Genomic DNA, 15030 nt, shown 5'->3' with positions numbered 1-15030 from the left:
ACATTTATTTATATATTATTTATATTATTGTTAATCTTTATTTATAAATAGGTTCCTGTAACATTAATATTTTTCATATTTGCAAAAGCTGTATATAGTTTTAAAAAATAAAAAATTAGTATTTCTTTTGGGGGTGTGGTGTTTTTATTATTACTATTATTTATTATTTGTTATTTATTATTTATTATTTATTATATCATACACATTTCAGAGACACCAGTATTAGTATCAATGGTAAGTTTTTCTTGAATATCAGCATCCATCCACCAAACTAAATCTTTAATTTGAAATTGTTTGCAGATTTGGTTAATTGGAAGTTTGCCATTAACTAAATTGAAGTTACCTTCTTTAAGAACAGTTCCACGAATATTGACAAGATTAACTTTAATTGGTGATGACATTTGTTTCTGATTATATATTATGAAATATTAATATTAATGATACTAGATAAAAAATAAAAAAATTAAAAAAAAATAAAATAAAAAAAAAAAAAAAAAGAAAATATTTTATTTTTTTGAAAAAATTATTTTTTACAAATAAAAAAAATTTAAATGAAATTATTAAAATGGGTTTTGTTTTTGAAAATTATTCATGTATCTATAAATATATTTCTTTATGAAATATAGTTCAGAAGAGCTCAATAAAACAAATTTTATAATTCAATCAAAAATAGGTTTAAATTATATAAATTATAATGGATGTTGATGAGAAGATGCATTTTTCCAATACTGATTGGAAAAAAAAAAAAAAAAAAAAAAAAAATTTTAAAATTAAAATTCAATAAAAATAAAGATTTAATATTTAAAAATGTTTTTTTTTTTTCTTCAAAAAAACAAGTGCATCTTCATAAAAAAGAAAAAAAGTTTATTAAAAATAACAAGGTAAAATATTACTTGTATATATAAATAGGTGTGAGTGAGTGGGTGTGAGAGTATTTTTATTTTATTATGTATTTTGTTTTTTTGAATGAAGGGGTAAGACAGTTGGTGGGGGTGTGGGTAAATTTTAATAGATCGCACATTGGTGACTTTTCTAACAATCAATAGCTTTTTTTTTTTAAGTTTCTTAAATTTTTGATAATGTTATAATGACGACATTGTTTATTATAATTAAGTTTAAAATACACTTTGGTCATATAATTTTCTACACAATTTTTTTATTTTCAAAAGCTTTAAAAAGAGAACTTTTTTTTCAATTTAATTACCATTATTATTATTATTATCATTATCATCAAAATAAATTTCTAAATCTTTATCTTTATTAATTATAGTTTTAGAAACCTAAATTATTTGCTGGAAGTCCCGTACCTGTTAAATAGTTTAGGTTAACTATATATTTCTTTTTATTTCTCTTTTTCATAAGTTGTGTAAACTTATGCTAGTCCACTTAAAATTTAAAAAAGGTATAGAAACAATAAATAAACAAGCTAATCAACAGTATATTGGTGGATTTTATGTATAAGTTTTGAATGGAAAATCAGGATAATTACGTAAGATGATAATATCTATATAACCTACAAAAACAATAAAAAATTATATTAATTTTAATTTCCATTTTTCCATTTATTTTTCTTTTATATAGGAAATATCATTCTTTGTCTTGCCTCTGAGAAGGTCTGATTATAAACTAGGACATTGAAAGGGTTGATAAAATAATTGATACCAGAAGGTTCTGATAGGCTCCCAATAATGGTCCCCGGAAAATATTTTCCACAATAGCTGTGCCAGGATCTCTGTAGAAAAAAAAAAAAAAAAAATAGAAACAACCTAATAATTATTTAAAATAATAATAATCATTAATTTTAAAATAAGAAAATAAAAGTTATTTTAAAATTAAACCCAAATATTAATATATTTTTTTTTTTTAATAATAATTTTATATGTTTTATATATTTTAAATTAAGATAAACAACTTAAAAAATATCTTTTAATGACAGTTAAACTTTTTTTTTTTTTTTTTTTAAAATTTTTTTTTTTGATTTCATTTTTTATTTTTTATTTTTTTTTGATTTCTATCCATTTTTTAAAAAATTTTTAAATAAAATGAATAAAAAAAGAGAAAGGAATAATTGTAATAATACAAGCAATTATAATAGTACCAATAGTAATAATAATAATAATAATAAAGTTAATAATATATCATATAATAATAACAATATAAATGATAATAATAAAAATCATACTGTAGATTTTTTACAACATATTTGGAGAAATCAATATATTAAATCAGAAATATTAAAATATTATATAAATAATAAGGTTTATATTACAAATAGAAAGCAGCTTTTAGAGTATGAATATAGAAATCATATTTTTATATTAATTTGTGATATAAAGGATGAGTTATTAAAAAAAGATGATATTCCAGCTTCAGTAAAGATATTGGTATTATTGGATAGATGTGAACAACCAAAAGAAAGGGGAGTCATACCAAATACAATCGAAACGTTATATTATGGTGTTGGTTTAGAGTCATTGGATCAAACAGTCAATATAAAAGAATTTAAAAATTTATCATTATCACCAATTAAAATTACAAAACCTTTATTTTCATCTTTCAATGAGCCTTTAAAAGTGGGTGTTATTCCAATGGGTGTCAAGAGAGTTGTTTTTGGTAATAAAATAAATCAGCCATTAAAAATTGGCTCGATACCAGACGGAGTAGAGTCAATTGTGTTTGGTAATAGATTTAATAACTCGGTTACACCGCAAGGTATAATACCAACATCGTGCAAATCAATAGTTTTTGGCGAAGAGTATAACAAAAAATTAACGATTGGGTCCCTTCCCGACAGCTTAGAGTATCTTTCATTTGGTTCAGAGTTTAACGAAGAAATACAGATAGGTGAAATTCCTAATAGAGTCCAAACAATTAAATTTGGAAGAAAATTTAATCAGTTAATTAATGAACATGTTTTGCCACAGAGTGTCACATCCATTACATTCGGTGAATGGTATAATAAAATTCTTTTACCACATTCTTTGCCACCGTTTCTAGAGTATCTAGCACTTGGTTCGTCTTATAACAGACCAATCAAAGATGTCATTCCAGCTTCGTTAAAGTCATTATCATTAGGGGGTTATTTTAACCAAACATTGGCAGAGGGTGACCTACCACTTTCTCTAGAGTCTCTTGTATTTTCAAATAATTTTAACAAGCCCATTAGAGTTGGTTCAAGGTTAGTGATCCCACCTAATGTTCATACAATAGTTTTTGGGAATGGTTTTAACCAGGCTCTATATGAAGGCGATCTTCCTCTTTCTCTGACATCTCTTTCTTTTGGCCAATGTTTTAATCAAATTCTAAATAAAGGGTGCATACCACCTAATGTACATACACTTGTGTTTGGTAATAGCTTCAATCAAACATTAAACAAAGGTGATTTACCACCTAGTATCACATCTCTTTCGTTTGGCCAATGGTTCAATCAACCAATTAGAGATGTAATACCACCCAGTATTACTTCCCTTTCTCTAGGTAACAAGTTTGATCAAGATTCATACAAACTATTAATTGCATTACCTTTACTAGAAACACTAAAGATTGGTGAAAACTTTGATCCTAAATTTAAAAATGGAATTCCAAGCTCACTTCATACTTTGATTATACCAACTCACTATCCAGAAGAAAAATTAGGCATTAAAAGTAAAAAAATAAAGATTTTAAAATATTATGCTTCTTATTAAAGTTATTATAAAAAATTAAAAACAATAACACAAAAATTTGAATAAATAATTAATACATAGTTTATTTTATAATCAATAATAATCTTTTTTATTATAAATTAGTTTTTTGATAAATAGGGAATTTTCTTTTTATTTTTTATTTAATTTTTAAAAAAAAAAATTTATTAATTAATGATAAAATCGACAGTGTATTTTTCATCGTCAAATTTTCTTTTTTATTTAAAGTTATCATTACAGATAAGCTCATAAAACTTTAGTTATTTAAAAATATTTTTAATCATATAATAATATATTTTTTATTTTAAAAAATCATTTATAGGCAGTTGCATTTTTTATGCATACTAGTACATTAATTTGTAAGTATAAAACACCCCCTATTTTAAAATTATTCTCGATATAGTGGATATCAAAAGTAAATTGTAGACAAAGAATAATCATAGTAAAAAATAGATGTTTAATAACCAATTAAAATAACTCCATAATAATAGTTTTATATTTTTTTAATTATTTTTTACCAAAATAATAAAAATATTTTTTCACACGTTAAAATAAAATCTGTAAAATATTTTAATGGACCCAATAATATTATTTTAGCCGAAATAATAAAAATTTAATAATTTTGTGTTGTGTCATTATAAAGTTTTTATTTTATCTCTTTAAATAGAATATAACCTTATAATTACAAAAAGTTTTTTTGAAGTTTAAAAAAAACTGTTGGTTTAATTATTGTTATTTTTATATAAAGTTTTTCATATATATTTCAAAAAAAAAAAACAAAAAAAAATAAAAATAGTTTTAGTGTTTATGTGTTCAATAATTTCACATTAAATTTACCTATATTTTTTTTATTTGGGGTTATATCACAATAGATTATTCAAAGAAAATAAAAAATTTTTATTTAAAATATATTTTTTTTTTAAAAAATATTCATATTTTTTTTGATTTATCGACAGAGGATAAAAAAATAGAAATTTATTATAAAATTTCTTTTCAAAATAAAAACAAAACCCCAATAGTTTTTTAAAAAAATAAATTTTTTATTATAAATTATAAAAAAACAACTAAAAGTCAAAAAACAAAAAAAAAAAATCATCACATAACACACTTGCACAAAATATATTTCTCTTTTATATATATATTTTAATATTTTTTATTTATTTAAAAAATGACAAAATTATTTTTTAAATTATTTTTAGTTATTGCAGTTTCAAGTATACTTTTCTTTGCATCTGCCTATGGTAATGAAGAAGCATTTCCAGTAAAATGTACCAAATTACTCTGTCCAAGAATTCAATGTGACAATCAAACAGAATATGAATATTTACCACCAGGTGAGTGCTGTAAAAAGTGCGCTTTAAGATGTGAATTGGTAGATTGTATGCCCCCAAAATGCCCAAAAGGAGTAAATCCAATCAAAAAGAATCCAACTGACTGTTGCTTATCATGTCCAGTTGATTGTAGAACAGTCAAATGTGGTATACCAAAATGTGCAAAGGTAGGTTTAATATTTTTTATTATAATACTTTAAAATAAAATTTTTAATAATATATTTTTAAGGGTTTCGTTGCAAAAGTTAAACCAGGTGAATGTTGCTCAACTTGTGTCAGAGATTGCCCAATTTGTCCAATTGTTGATTGTATGCCAGGTTATATCCCATATACATCTGATGAATTTTGTTGTACAAAATGTAAACAAGATTGTAAGTTTTATTTTTCAATTTTTAAATTTAAATATAGTTAAAATTAACTTATTTTATTTTTTAGGCCGTTTGGTAAAATGTGCTATGCCAATCTGTTCAGATGGTCAAGAACCAATTAAAAAAGACAATGAATGTTGTTATAAATGCCCAACAGTAAACTGTGATGCTGTTAAGTGTGCAAGACCATTATGCAAAGATAATGAAGAACTTTATACACCTGAAGGTCAATGTTGTCAAATATGTAAACCAAAACCAACTAAATGTAATTAAAAATATTATAGTTTGTTGAAAAATTGATTTATTACTATATTAACAAATTTTAATTATTTTTTAGGCCCAATTTGTCCAATTGTTGATTGTGCACCTGGTTTTGTACCATATACATCTGATGAATTTTGTTGCACCAGATGTAAAGAAGATTGTACATTGGTAAAATGTGCATACCCAACATGTGCTGATGGCCAAACTCCAGTTAAAAAGGATAATGAGTGTTGTTATAGATGTCCACCATTAGATTGTTCAGCTGTTCAATGTTTGAGACCTATTTGTAATAAAACTGAAGAAATTTATACTCCAGAAGGCCAATGTTGTCCATCATGTAGACCAAAAATATGTTTGTATAAAAATAATGAAAATGATTAAAAATGGAAAAAAGTTACTAACTTTTGTAATTAAATAGGTCCAATAGTAGACTGTGCACCAGGTTATGTCTCATATATATCAGATGTTGATGGTTGTTACAAATGTAAACAAGATTGTAAGTTTAAACATTTCCTAACAAAATATATTATATTTAATATTAATAAAAAATTTAAAAAATTAGGTCGTTTAGTTAAATGTCCATACCCAACATGTGAAGATGGTGCAACCCCAGTTAAAAAAGAAGAAGAATGTTGTTATAGATGCCCACCAGTTAATTGTGCTGTTGTTTTGTGTCCAAAAGTAGAATGCCCTGAGGTTCAAGAAAAATATACACCTTCAGATCGTTGTTGTCCAATTTGTAGACCAATTCCACTATTTAAATTATAATAAATAAATTATAATCATTCTTTTTATTTAAATAATCATTATTTCGTTAAGATAACTATTATATAAGATATAGAAAAAAAGTAAAAAATATTTAAAAAAATTTATTCTTTTCAATTTAAAAAAAATATTATCTTTTTTGTATTATTATTTGTATTATTTGTATTATTATTAATTATTATTAATGTTTATGAAGGAGCAGGTAAAAGACTCTCTAATCTTTTTAAAATTCTTTTTAAAATTGAAGAATCGATTCTATTTGCTAATAAATTTATACTGTAAAGAGAATGGTTCTTAATTAAATTATCCACTATCGATATAGCGCCAATTGAACCGATTTTATTATTATAGAGTGACAGCCTTTTAAGAGTTGAGTTTAGCGGAAAAATTTCAGATATTGCAGAGGCACCTTGATCTCCGATCGAGTTTGAAGATAAATCTAATGATGTTATTGTTTTATTTGTTTTAAGGGGTTCACTTATTTTTTGAGCACCAATTGGACCTATTGAATTGTATGACAAGTCTAAAAATTCGATTGTATTATTTTTCTCTAATAGAGGCACAAGGTATTGCGCACCTTCGACTGTAATTGAACTTTGTGATAAGCTAATTGAAACAATTGATTTGTTTTTGATTAAAGCAGCTGAGAGTGATTCCAAACCCCCATCACCAATTAAATTAGAAGATAGCTCCAATGAGGTTAAGGTACTATTCATTTCAATAGATTTAGAAAGCTCGATTGCGCCTTGTTTTTCTAGATTATTACAAAATAGATTTAGATGCTTTAGGGAGCAATTGGACAAAAGAGCTTTACCAAGATAGCCAGCACCTCTTTCACAAATAGTATTGTTTGAGAGATCAATAGATTTAATCGATGAATTTGAATTATTTAGGAATGCTTGTGAGATATCCATTAGGGCACTAGAGTCAATCCAATTTATAGACAAATCTAAATTTGTTACACTTTTATTATATAATACAATATCAGAGAATGCTATGGCACCACTAGACTCGATGGAGTTTGAATTTAAATCGATATTTGTTATTTTTGTATTTGGATTGAATGCTATTGCTTTCGCTATTAATGTTGCACCTATATTTGAAAATTTATTTGAAGAGAAATTGATATCTGTTAAACTTGAATTCTTTGATAAACCATGAGCTATAAACTCTGAGCCACGACCTTCTATTAAATTTCTTTGTAAATTTAAATGTAATAAAGTTTTGTTTTTTGCCAAAGCTTCAGCGATCAATGGTACACGTTCAAATGAAATCCTATTGCTTGATAAATTTAAACTTGTTAAAGAATGGTTATCACGTATCATTTCAGCAAATGCATGGGTACCTTCCTCATCTGGGAAATTTGAACTGAAATTTAAACTTGCTATAGATTGATTCACTTTGAGGCAATTGGCTATTTGAACTGAACCAACGCTTTTCATATCGTTGAATGATAGATTTAGAGTCTCTATACTATGGTTACACTTTAAACAATTTGCTAATTTGGTGGCAGCTTCACCATTAATTTGATTACTGGATAAATCCAAGTGTTTTAAACTAAAGTTTGTCTTTAAAATATCTGAAAACTCTCCTAAACTATTTATATATCTTCCAATTTTACATCTGTTTAAATCTAGCGAGTTTATAATTGATTGATTTGCTTTCATTATAAATGATATTATGGAAATCGTATTTGAGTACATTAAATTGATTGTCAATCTGATCTTATAGTGGTTTGGTATATCTGCTAATGTTGCTAAGTCATTTATATCAATTTGGTTAAATGATAAAACTAAATTATTTAATGTTGGATGATTTTTTATTATATTTATAAAGTTTTTTAAATTATTAGAATTTGTTGTATTATTGATATTTGATTGCGATGGTGATGATGATAATGAATTTGGTTGTGATGTTGTAGTTGAGTTTGTTGATAATGGTGACAATGGTGATGAAATAAATGATGATGAAGAAGATGAGGATGAGGATGAGGATAATGATGAAGAAGATGAGGATAGTTGATTACTATTATTTAAAATTTGTTGCTTTTGGTCCTGTGGTGGTGATTGTTGCGGTAAACCTATGACTTTTAAATTGTCTGAATTATAAATATTATTATTATTATTATTATTATTATTATTGTTATTACTATTAAAAAGTTTGCAATATGATATGTTTAATTCATTTAAAAAAAATAAATTTTGAACTATAAGTGAAAGTTGTTGAATATTGATTGTGCAATGTTTAAAGCTTAGTGAATATGTAGATTTGAAACCTATTAAGAATTTATTTACAGCTGGTTCATTTGGTATCTGTGTTTCACTAAACTCTATAGTATAAATAGTCTCTGAACAATATTTTAGCCATAGTTTATTTACCAATGATATTTGAAAATAATTTGATGATAATTCATTATTTGTTACTAGGGAAAAAATCTTTTTTAAAATAATTACAGGAAATTGATTTATATTAAGAATTTCCATTTCTTTATTTTATTACAATATACTATTATATTTATTACTTATATTATTATTATTATTATTATTATTATTATTATTACTATTACTATTATTGATTTTTTTTTTATTTTCTTTTATTTTATTATAAAAGAAAAAAAAACAGTTATTTGTATTAAATTAATACTATTTGCACACAAAAATAACACAATTAATTAATACACAAATATATTTTTTTACCCCATGTGTTTATTAATAAAAAAATTTATAAATTAAATTAAATAAAAAATTTGTAAAAAAAAAAAAATTAAAATTTAAAAAAAAAAAAAAAAAAAAAAAAATTCTTTTTTTTTTTTTATATTTTTTTCCTTTAAATCTTCTATAAACATTATACTATATAAATAGTATAATGTTATAATAATAACATTAGCAATAATAAAAACAATAAAAACAATAAAAACAATAAAAACAATAATAGAAATAATGATTATATTTAATTTCAGATAAACAAAAATTATTAAAAAAAATATATTTTAAATTTTATAATTCAAATGATATATCAGAAAAAATCACCAAATGCAAGTCCCATTTAGCAAAACTTTTTTCATCCATGCCTGAAAGTGAATTAGGCTCAACATTAGAGTATTTCATCAAGTGCCATAGGATTTTACCAAAAATGAAAACTCTATTGATAACAGAAACATCCCAAATTTATTTATGGCATATGAAAATATTCTTAAAGGCAGTAGAGAAGACTGGGCCATGGTCAAATCATTATTCTATGAATGTTTGGAACTCTCAGGCCATTTTTCAACGAAGCTCACTTTTATTTTATTAAAATACAATTTTGTATTCAGAATTACCCCAAACTTCAGAAAGATTTATCTTTAAATGTTTAAAATATGTTTGCTAATACAATATTAATATGGGGGATAGATTCATCTTTCTATAAGCTCAACAAACAATATGGAATTAGAGGTGCATAATGTACTAATCAGAACCAGAATAACCCAACTTTTCAAAATAAATAATCTATATTACTAATATAAAATAATTTGAAAATAATATGTAACTTTGGTAATCTCTCAAACTTTTGTGAAAAATTAAATAATTAAATTTTTTTTTTTTATAATTAGTTTTTTGATATTCATTATTATATATTTTTGTTTTATATTTATTTTAACTTTTATAAATGATATTTCTTTTTCAAATAAATTATTTTTAAAAATAAAAAATTTTGATTTTTTTTTTTAATTTTATTTTTTTTTATTTTTAATTTTTTTTTTTTTATAAGACCAACATTTCAATTTATCCATTTTATTTTTTTATTTTAGATGCCACAATCAAAAATGAACGATTTAAAATCTAGTGGCGATGAATTTGTTGATAACTCAACATTAGAAATAAACTATGACTTTTTATCAGTATCAATAAAACAACAATTCGAAGATTTTAAGAAACAAAAGAACAACAATAATGGAAGCAATAATGATAGTGAAGAGTTAAACATTGCCACCACTAACAACACCAATAACAATGATGATAAAACAAATAGAAATAAATTATTTTCACAAATTAAAGAAATAGATAAAAACTCAATAATGCTAATAGAAACTTATTATAGAGACAAATTAATAACATATCAAGAAAAGTATGTAGTTTATATATATATTGTGTAGATAGATATTCAATAAAATTATTTATTTATTTACTAACTGTGTCTTTATATAAAAAATTAGATTAAAGAAAGAATTAGAATTTATATATAGTAAAAAATTAGAATCATTAAAAGATCAATATGATAAAAACTCTTATTTAAAACTAAAAGAGTTAGAATTATGGACAAAAAAATCATTATTAAAACTATTGATACAGTTTCAAGATTTAAAAAAACAAAGACAAAATAATAATATAGATATAGATATAAATAATATTAATAATAATGATATAAATAAAAAAGATGATGATTATAAAAAAAATATGTTGATAATACAAAAAGAAGAAGATAATATATTAAATAAATTAGAGGGACTAACGCAATGTGTATCAGAATTGCTTTTACAACAAAATGATTTAAATAATGATACTTTGGCCATTCAATCATTTCTAAATAATCTAAACTCAACTGTACTAAATTAATAATAAAATAATAACAATAGTTATAATATAAAGTAAATAAAAGAATATATTATAATTTTCAAAAAAAAATACCTATGTTTGTTTTTCAATAATTTTTTAATTTGCAATAATTCTTTTTTATAAACCATTTGAATTTATAGTCTATACATTCAATCAAAAACTTGTTCATACTAATTTTTTAAATACCAAACAGACATTTAAATCCCAAAAAAAATAAAAAATAAAAAAATTTAATAAATTTGGTTATTTATAAATATATATTTAAAATTATTATAAAATTTTGTAATAATAATACAAATTTTATCTTTACAAATTTTATTTAAATTATAGTTTTTTTTAGATTTTTGTATAAAAAATAAAAAAAAAAAATTTAAGCGCCTATTTGATAGTTATATTATATAAATTGATTTTATTCTTGTTTTGAACTTAACTCCATAACTTCTGGGAAAATATTGACAAATTCGTGAATTTCTTCTATACAATAATCTATGTGTTCATCATCGGATTTACCACCAACTAAAACAGTAAACATACCAGCTTTTTTAGCTTCAACAAGATTTTCAACTACATCGTCAAAGAAAACACAACCTGCAGCATCGGTAGTATCGGCCTTCTTCATTGCCATTTGATAGGCCATTGGATGTGGTTTAGAAAAATCTAATAATTCTAAATAGTCGAGCCAAGCTTCAAAACAATCTTCAATGCCTAATTCTTTGGTGACACGTTTGCAATGACCAATATCTGCATTACTAAAGATAACTCTTTTAACAGATTTCTTTACACCCATTAAACATTGTCTTAAACGTTCGTCTGTTTTAATATGACTCTTTAAATCTAATCCACCATGAACAAAATCTAAATAGTGATCTGTACTAACTTGATGATTCATCATTAATCCTTTTAATGTTAATCCATATGTTTTATAATAGTGATTTCTAATTTTATCAACTTCTTCTTCTGGTAAATTTAAGAAATTTGACATATACTTTGTGATACTATTAAAATAAAAAAGGAGATTAATATTTAGTATTATCATTTATTATTATTATTCTATACATACCGAGCACTGACTTGGCTGGCTAAGCCACATGATTTTGGATATAATGTATTATCTAAATCAAATAATAAAGTGTGAATATTACGAACTGGTGTTTCGCTTTTTAATTTAATATCTGGTGTCATTTTTATAAATTAATTCTGTTATGTTTAAAAAATTATAAAAAAAAAGAAAAAAGAAAGTTAGTTTTTCTGTTCTAAAAGAAAATTAAATAAATAAATGTTTGTTTAAAAATTTTATTTTTTTATAATTTATATAAATTAAATAAATAATTTTATTTTATGAAAATGTTGTGTTTTGTGAAATTATTAAAAATAGTTAACAAGTTAACAAATATGTATAAATGTGTATTTATATAGTATGTGTATATTTATGTGTTTGATAATTTTTTTTATTAATAAACAAATATATATATATATATATATAAATTAAAATTAAATTAAACACCACCATGTTAATATTATTGTTTATTATGTGTAATTGATTTTTACCGATTTTTTAATCTATAAATAAATAATAAAATAAAGATACAATAATATTTATAAATATTTGATATTAATGATAATAATGATAATATTTGAATGGTTTTTTTAAAATAAAAAAAATAATTTAAAAAAAAAGAAAAAAATGTGTTTTTTTTTTTTTTTTTTTTGTAAGTGTACAAGAGGGGTTATTAATTTGAGTGTGTGTGATATGTTTATTTTTATTTTGTTTAGAGTGGGTGGGTGTGGTGTGGTGGTATTTCCGATTTAATGTGATAATTAAAGGTAATAAATTTTATTTTGATATTAAAAAAAAAAAACATACCTTGTTTAGGCACAATGTATAGATTGATAATAATTAATAGTAATAATATTTGTTGATTGTAATTTATTAATTATTTATTTGTGGTAATAATATTATTTGTTTATTGATAATACAATTGTTTTTAATAAAAAAAATCTCTAACCAATGAAAAAAAAATTTTATAAAAAATAAAAAAAAATGTAAATTTAAAAAAAATAAAAAATAAAATATGAGAAAAAAAATTAAATAAATTTTAAAAACCGTTTATTTTTTTTTTTTCATTAATGACACCATAAGCATCATCTTTTTTTATTATTTAATTAACCTTAAGAGTTACTTGAAAATAAACTAATTAGGTTTTCAAACAGATAAATAAATTAAAATAAATAAAAAAAAAAAAAAAACCACACCCACTTTTTTAAAATATTTTTTTTACTTGATTTATAATAGTGGGGTTTTAATTATAATAAATAAAAAAATGAAAAAAAAAAATAATTTCTTTTGCGAATAATGTTCATTGCAAAAAAATAGAGTTTAGTTAAATACTAAACAATAATACTAATATATGTAAATAACAACCACATTAATAATAATAATAATATATGTAACAATAATAGGTTTACAGAAAAATGAAATATTATTTAATATATTTAAAAGATAAAATCAAAAATTATTTTAAAATAAAAGGAAAAAAAATAATAACAACTATTGGTATTCAGCTATTGTTTTTATCTTTAATAATAGGGATTATAGCACCAATATCAATTTATTTAACAAACAATGAACCTAGCGAATATTTAGACATAGTAATAGATCATTTGGATATGCAGTATGATCCTAGAAACATGACAATTTTTGATAATATGACAAGTACACCAAATATATTTTTAAACCCACATACTCAATCAACTTATTCAGATGGTTCACTATCACCCGAGACAACTATACAATGGCATATTGCCAATGGTTATAATGTAATGTTTATGACTGATCATAATGACGAAAGAGGGGGGATAGAAGCCGAAAGAATCGCTAAAGAGAAATACAGCGATAAAATAATAGTAATACCAGGCGTAGAATGGACAAACTGCAGATGTCATTTAGGTTTAATAGGTATAAGAGAAAAAGTTGAAAAAATCAAATGGCCTACAAATAAAGAAATAAAAAAGTTAATCGATTGGGTGCATTCGAAAGGTGGCTTTGTAATTTTAAATCATGTGCCTTGGAGTTTTTGGGCAGGATTGGATCAACCAACAATGGATGAATGGCTAGAAATGGGTATAGATTTCCTAGAGGTTGTTAATCAAGGAACAATAGACTATCAAAATATTCTCTACTGCAAAAAGCACAATCTACGTTATGTTACTGGTATAGATTTACATTTGTATACTAAAGAATTGTCATGGACAGTTTTTAATATTCCAGAAGCCAAACAATTAAAACCAACTGATCCAATCTCGAGTGTAGTACCTACATTAACCGAAAAAATAATAATTTCGACACTCAGAAACCAAAGTACTCAAACATCGTTCATATTTGATGCCAAGGGTTCAATTATTAAAGCAAATCCAAAAAATTCACCAACCAATCCAAAGTTTATTTTTTTAAGTCCATGGATCTATATTGGTAGATTCTTTCATTCCTTTTTTGAAATTGAAAAGGGTCAATATAGTTTTGTAGCTGGCTCCTGCACCGAACAAATAGTAAATATTCATTCAAATCAATTATTTTCGCTAATAACCTGGGCATTAATACTGTTCTTAATTTGTCAAGTATTATATTTGTTATTAAAAGAACTAAGCAAATTTATTTTAAAGAAATTCAATAAAAAAGGAAATAAAGAAATAAAAAAAGAAGATTTTGAAAAAAATTTTAATGATTCAGTTGAAAGAGAAGACAGTGATAGTAGTACAAATAGTGAAGACCCACTCCAAAAAACTAAAAGTACATTTTATGATGATAATGATAGTGATGGTTTATAATAAAAAATAATGATAATAATAATAAAAATAGAAATCTATAATAGGAAATCATTTTAAATGGAGAAAAAAAAAAAATTAGAATCGAAAAAATAAGATTTAAAAGTGTCAAAAAATAAAAATGTTCGTTATAACAAAGTAAAATATAAATAAAAAAAAAAATAAAAAAAAATAAAAAAAATAAAAATTTAAATTCATTATT

At 23.0% G+C, this 15030-nt stretch overlaps 7 protein-coding genes across 7 annotated transcripts; 4 read left to right on the top strand and 3 right to left on the bottom strand.

Moving 5' to 3' along the window:
* Positions 1-41: 41 nt before the first annotated feature.
* DICPUDRAFT_26752 (uncharacterized protein) lies at positions 42-401 on the bottom strand (the record flags this gene model as incomplete). Its single annotated transcript, XM_003283894.1, has 2 exons — positions 42-88; positions 203-401. 2 exons carry the CDS (start codon positions 399-401, stop codon positions 42-44), a joined length of 246 nt encoding a protein of 81 aa, XP_003283942.1.
* A 2181-nt stretch (positions 402-2582) lies between these two features.
* Positions 2583-3620, top strand: DICPUDRAFT_17819 (uncharacterized protein; the record flags this gene model as incomplete). The annotated part of the gene is made up of 1 exon (XM_003283918.1): positions 2583-3620. A coding segment is annotated over one exon (1038 nt), but the record flags the coding sequence as incomplete, so codon positions are not given.
* Positions 3621-4851: 1231 nt separating this feature from the next.
* DICPUDRAFT_147685 (uncharacterized protein) lies at positions 4852-6414 on the top strand (the record flags this gene model as incomplete). The annotated part of the gene is made up of 6 exons (XM_003283917.1): positions 4852-5181; positions 5244-5385; positions 5450-5647; positions 5720-5998; positions 6065-6142; positions 6209-6414. The coding sequence occupies 6 exons, from the start codon at positions 4852-4854 to the stop codon at positions 6412-6414; spliced, it is 1233 nt and encodes a 410-aa protein (XP_003283965.1).
* A 64-nt stretch (positions 6415-6478) lies between these two features.
* DICPUDRAFT_45148 (uncharacterized protein) lies at positions 6479-9059 on the bottom strand. Its single transcript, XM_003283893.1, has 2 exons — positions 8438-9059; positions 6479-8203 (listed from the first exon to the last, which is right to left on the bottom strand). The coding sequence occupies exons 1-2, from the start codon at positions 8892-8894 to the stop codon at positions 6600-6602; spliced, it is 2061 nt and encodes a 686-aa protein (XP_003283941.1). The 5' UTR covers positions 8895-9059; the 3' UTR covers positions 6479-6599.
* A 418-nt stretch (positions 9060-9477) lies between these two features.
* DICPUDRAFT_74923 (uncharacterized protein) lies at positions 9478-11006 on the top strand (the record flags this gene model as incomplete). Its single annotated transcript, XM_003283916.1, has 3 exons — positions 9478-9654; positions 10202-10518; positions 10607-11006. The coding sequence occupies 3 exons, from the start codon at positions 9478-9480 to the stop codon at positions 11004-11006; spliced, it is 894 nt and encodes a 297-aa protein (XP_003283964.1).
* A 241-nt stretch (positions 11007-11247) lies between these two features.
* On the bottom strand, positions 11248-12632 carry DICPUDRAFT_91214 (uncharacterized protein). The gene is made up of 3 exons (XM_003283892.1): positions 12555-12632; positions 12067-12203; positions 11248-12001 (listed from the first exon to the last, which is right to left on the bottom strand). The coding sequence occupies exons 2-3, from the start codon at positions 12186-12188 to the stop codon at positions 11416-11418; spliced, it is 708 nt and encodes a 235-aa protein (XP_003283940.1). The 5' UTR covers positions 12189-12203; positions 12555-12632; the 3' UTR covers positions 11248-11415.
* An 846-nt stretch (positions 12633-13478) lies between these two features.
* On the top strand, positions 13479-14831 carry DICPUDRAFT_74921 (uncharacterized protein; the record flags this gene model as incomplete). The annotated part of the gene is made up of 1 exon (XM_003283915.1): positions 13479-14831. The coding sequence occupies one exon, from the start codon at positions 13479-13481 to the stop codon at positions 14829-14831; it is 1353 nt and encodes a 450-aa protein (XP_003283963.1).
* Positions 14832-15030: the final 199 nt, after the last annotated feature.

The sequence above is a fragment of the Dictyostelium purpureum genome, assembly GCF_000190715.1.
Source record: "Dictyostelium purpureum unplaced genomic scaffold DICPUscaffold_16, whole genome shotgun sequence".
Taxonomy (NCBI): Eukaryota; Evosea; class Eumycetozoa; order Dictyosteliales; family Dictyosteliaceae; genus Dictyostelium; species Dictyostelium purpureum.
The sequence above is the reverse complement of the archived record's forward strand: the minus strand, read 5'-3'. Positions and strand labels throughout refer to the sequence as shown.

What these genes read in the sequence shown, in the direction of transcription:
- DICPUDRAFT_45148 (XM_003283893.1), bottom strand. Translation starts at nt 8,894, where the DNA reads ATGGAAATTCTTAATATAAATCAATTTCCTGTAATTATTTTAAAAAAG. An exon ending in GCAACAAATTTTAAATAATA is followed by an intron (nt 8,204 to 8,437) that starts GTAATCAACTAT and finishes TAAATAATTTAG; the next exon opens with TTTTATCATTTAACCAAATT.
- DICPUDRAFT_91214 (XM_003283892.1), bottom strand. Translation starts at nt 12,188, where the DNA reads ATGACACCAGATATTAAATTAAAAAGCGAAACACCAGTTCGTAATATT. An exon ending in GCCAGCCAAGTCAGTGCTCG is followed by an intron (nt 12,002 to 12,066) that starts GTATGTATAGAA and finishes TTATTTTAATAG; the next exon opens with TATCACAAAGTATATGTCAA.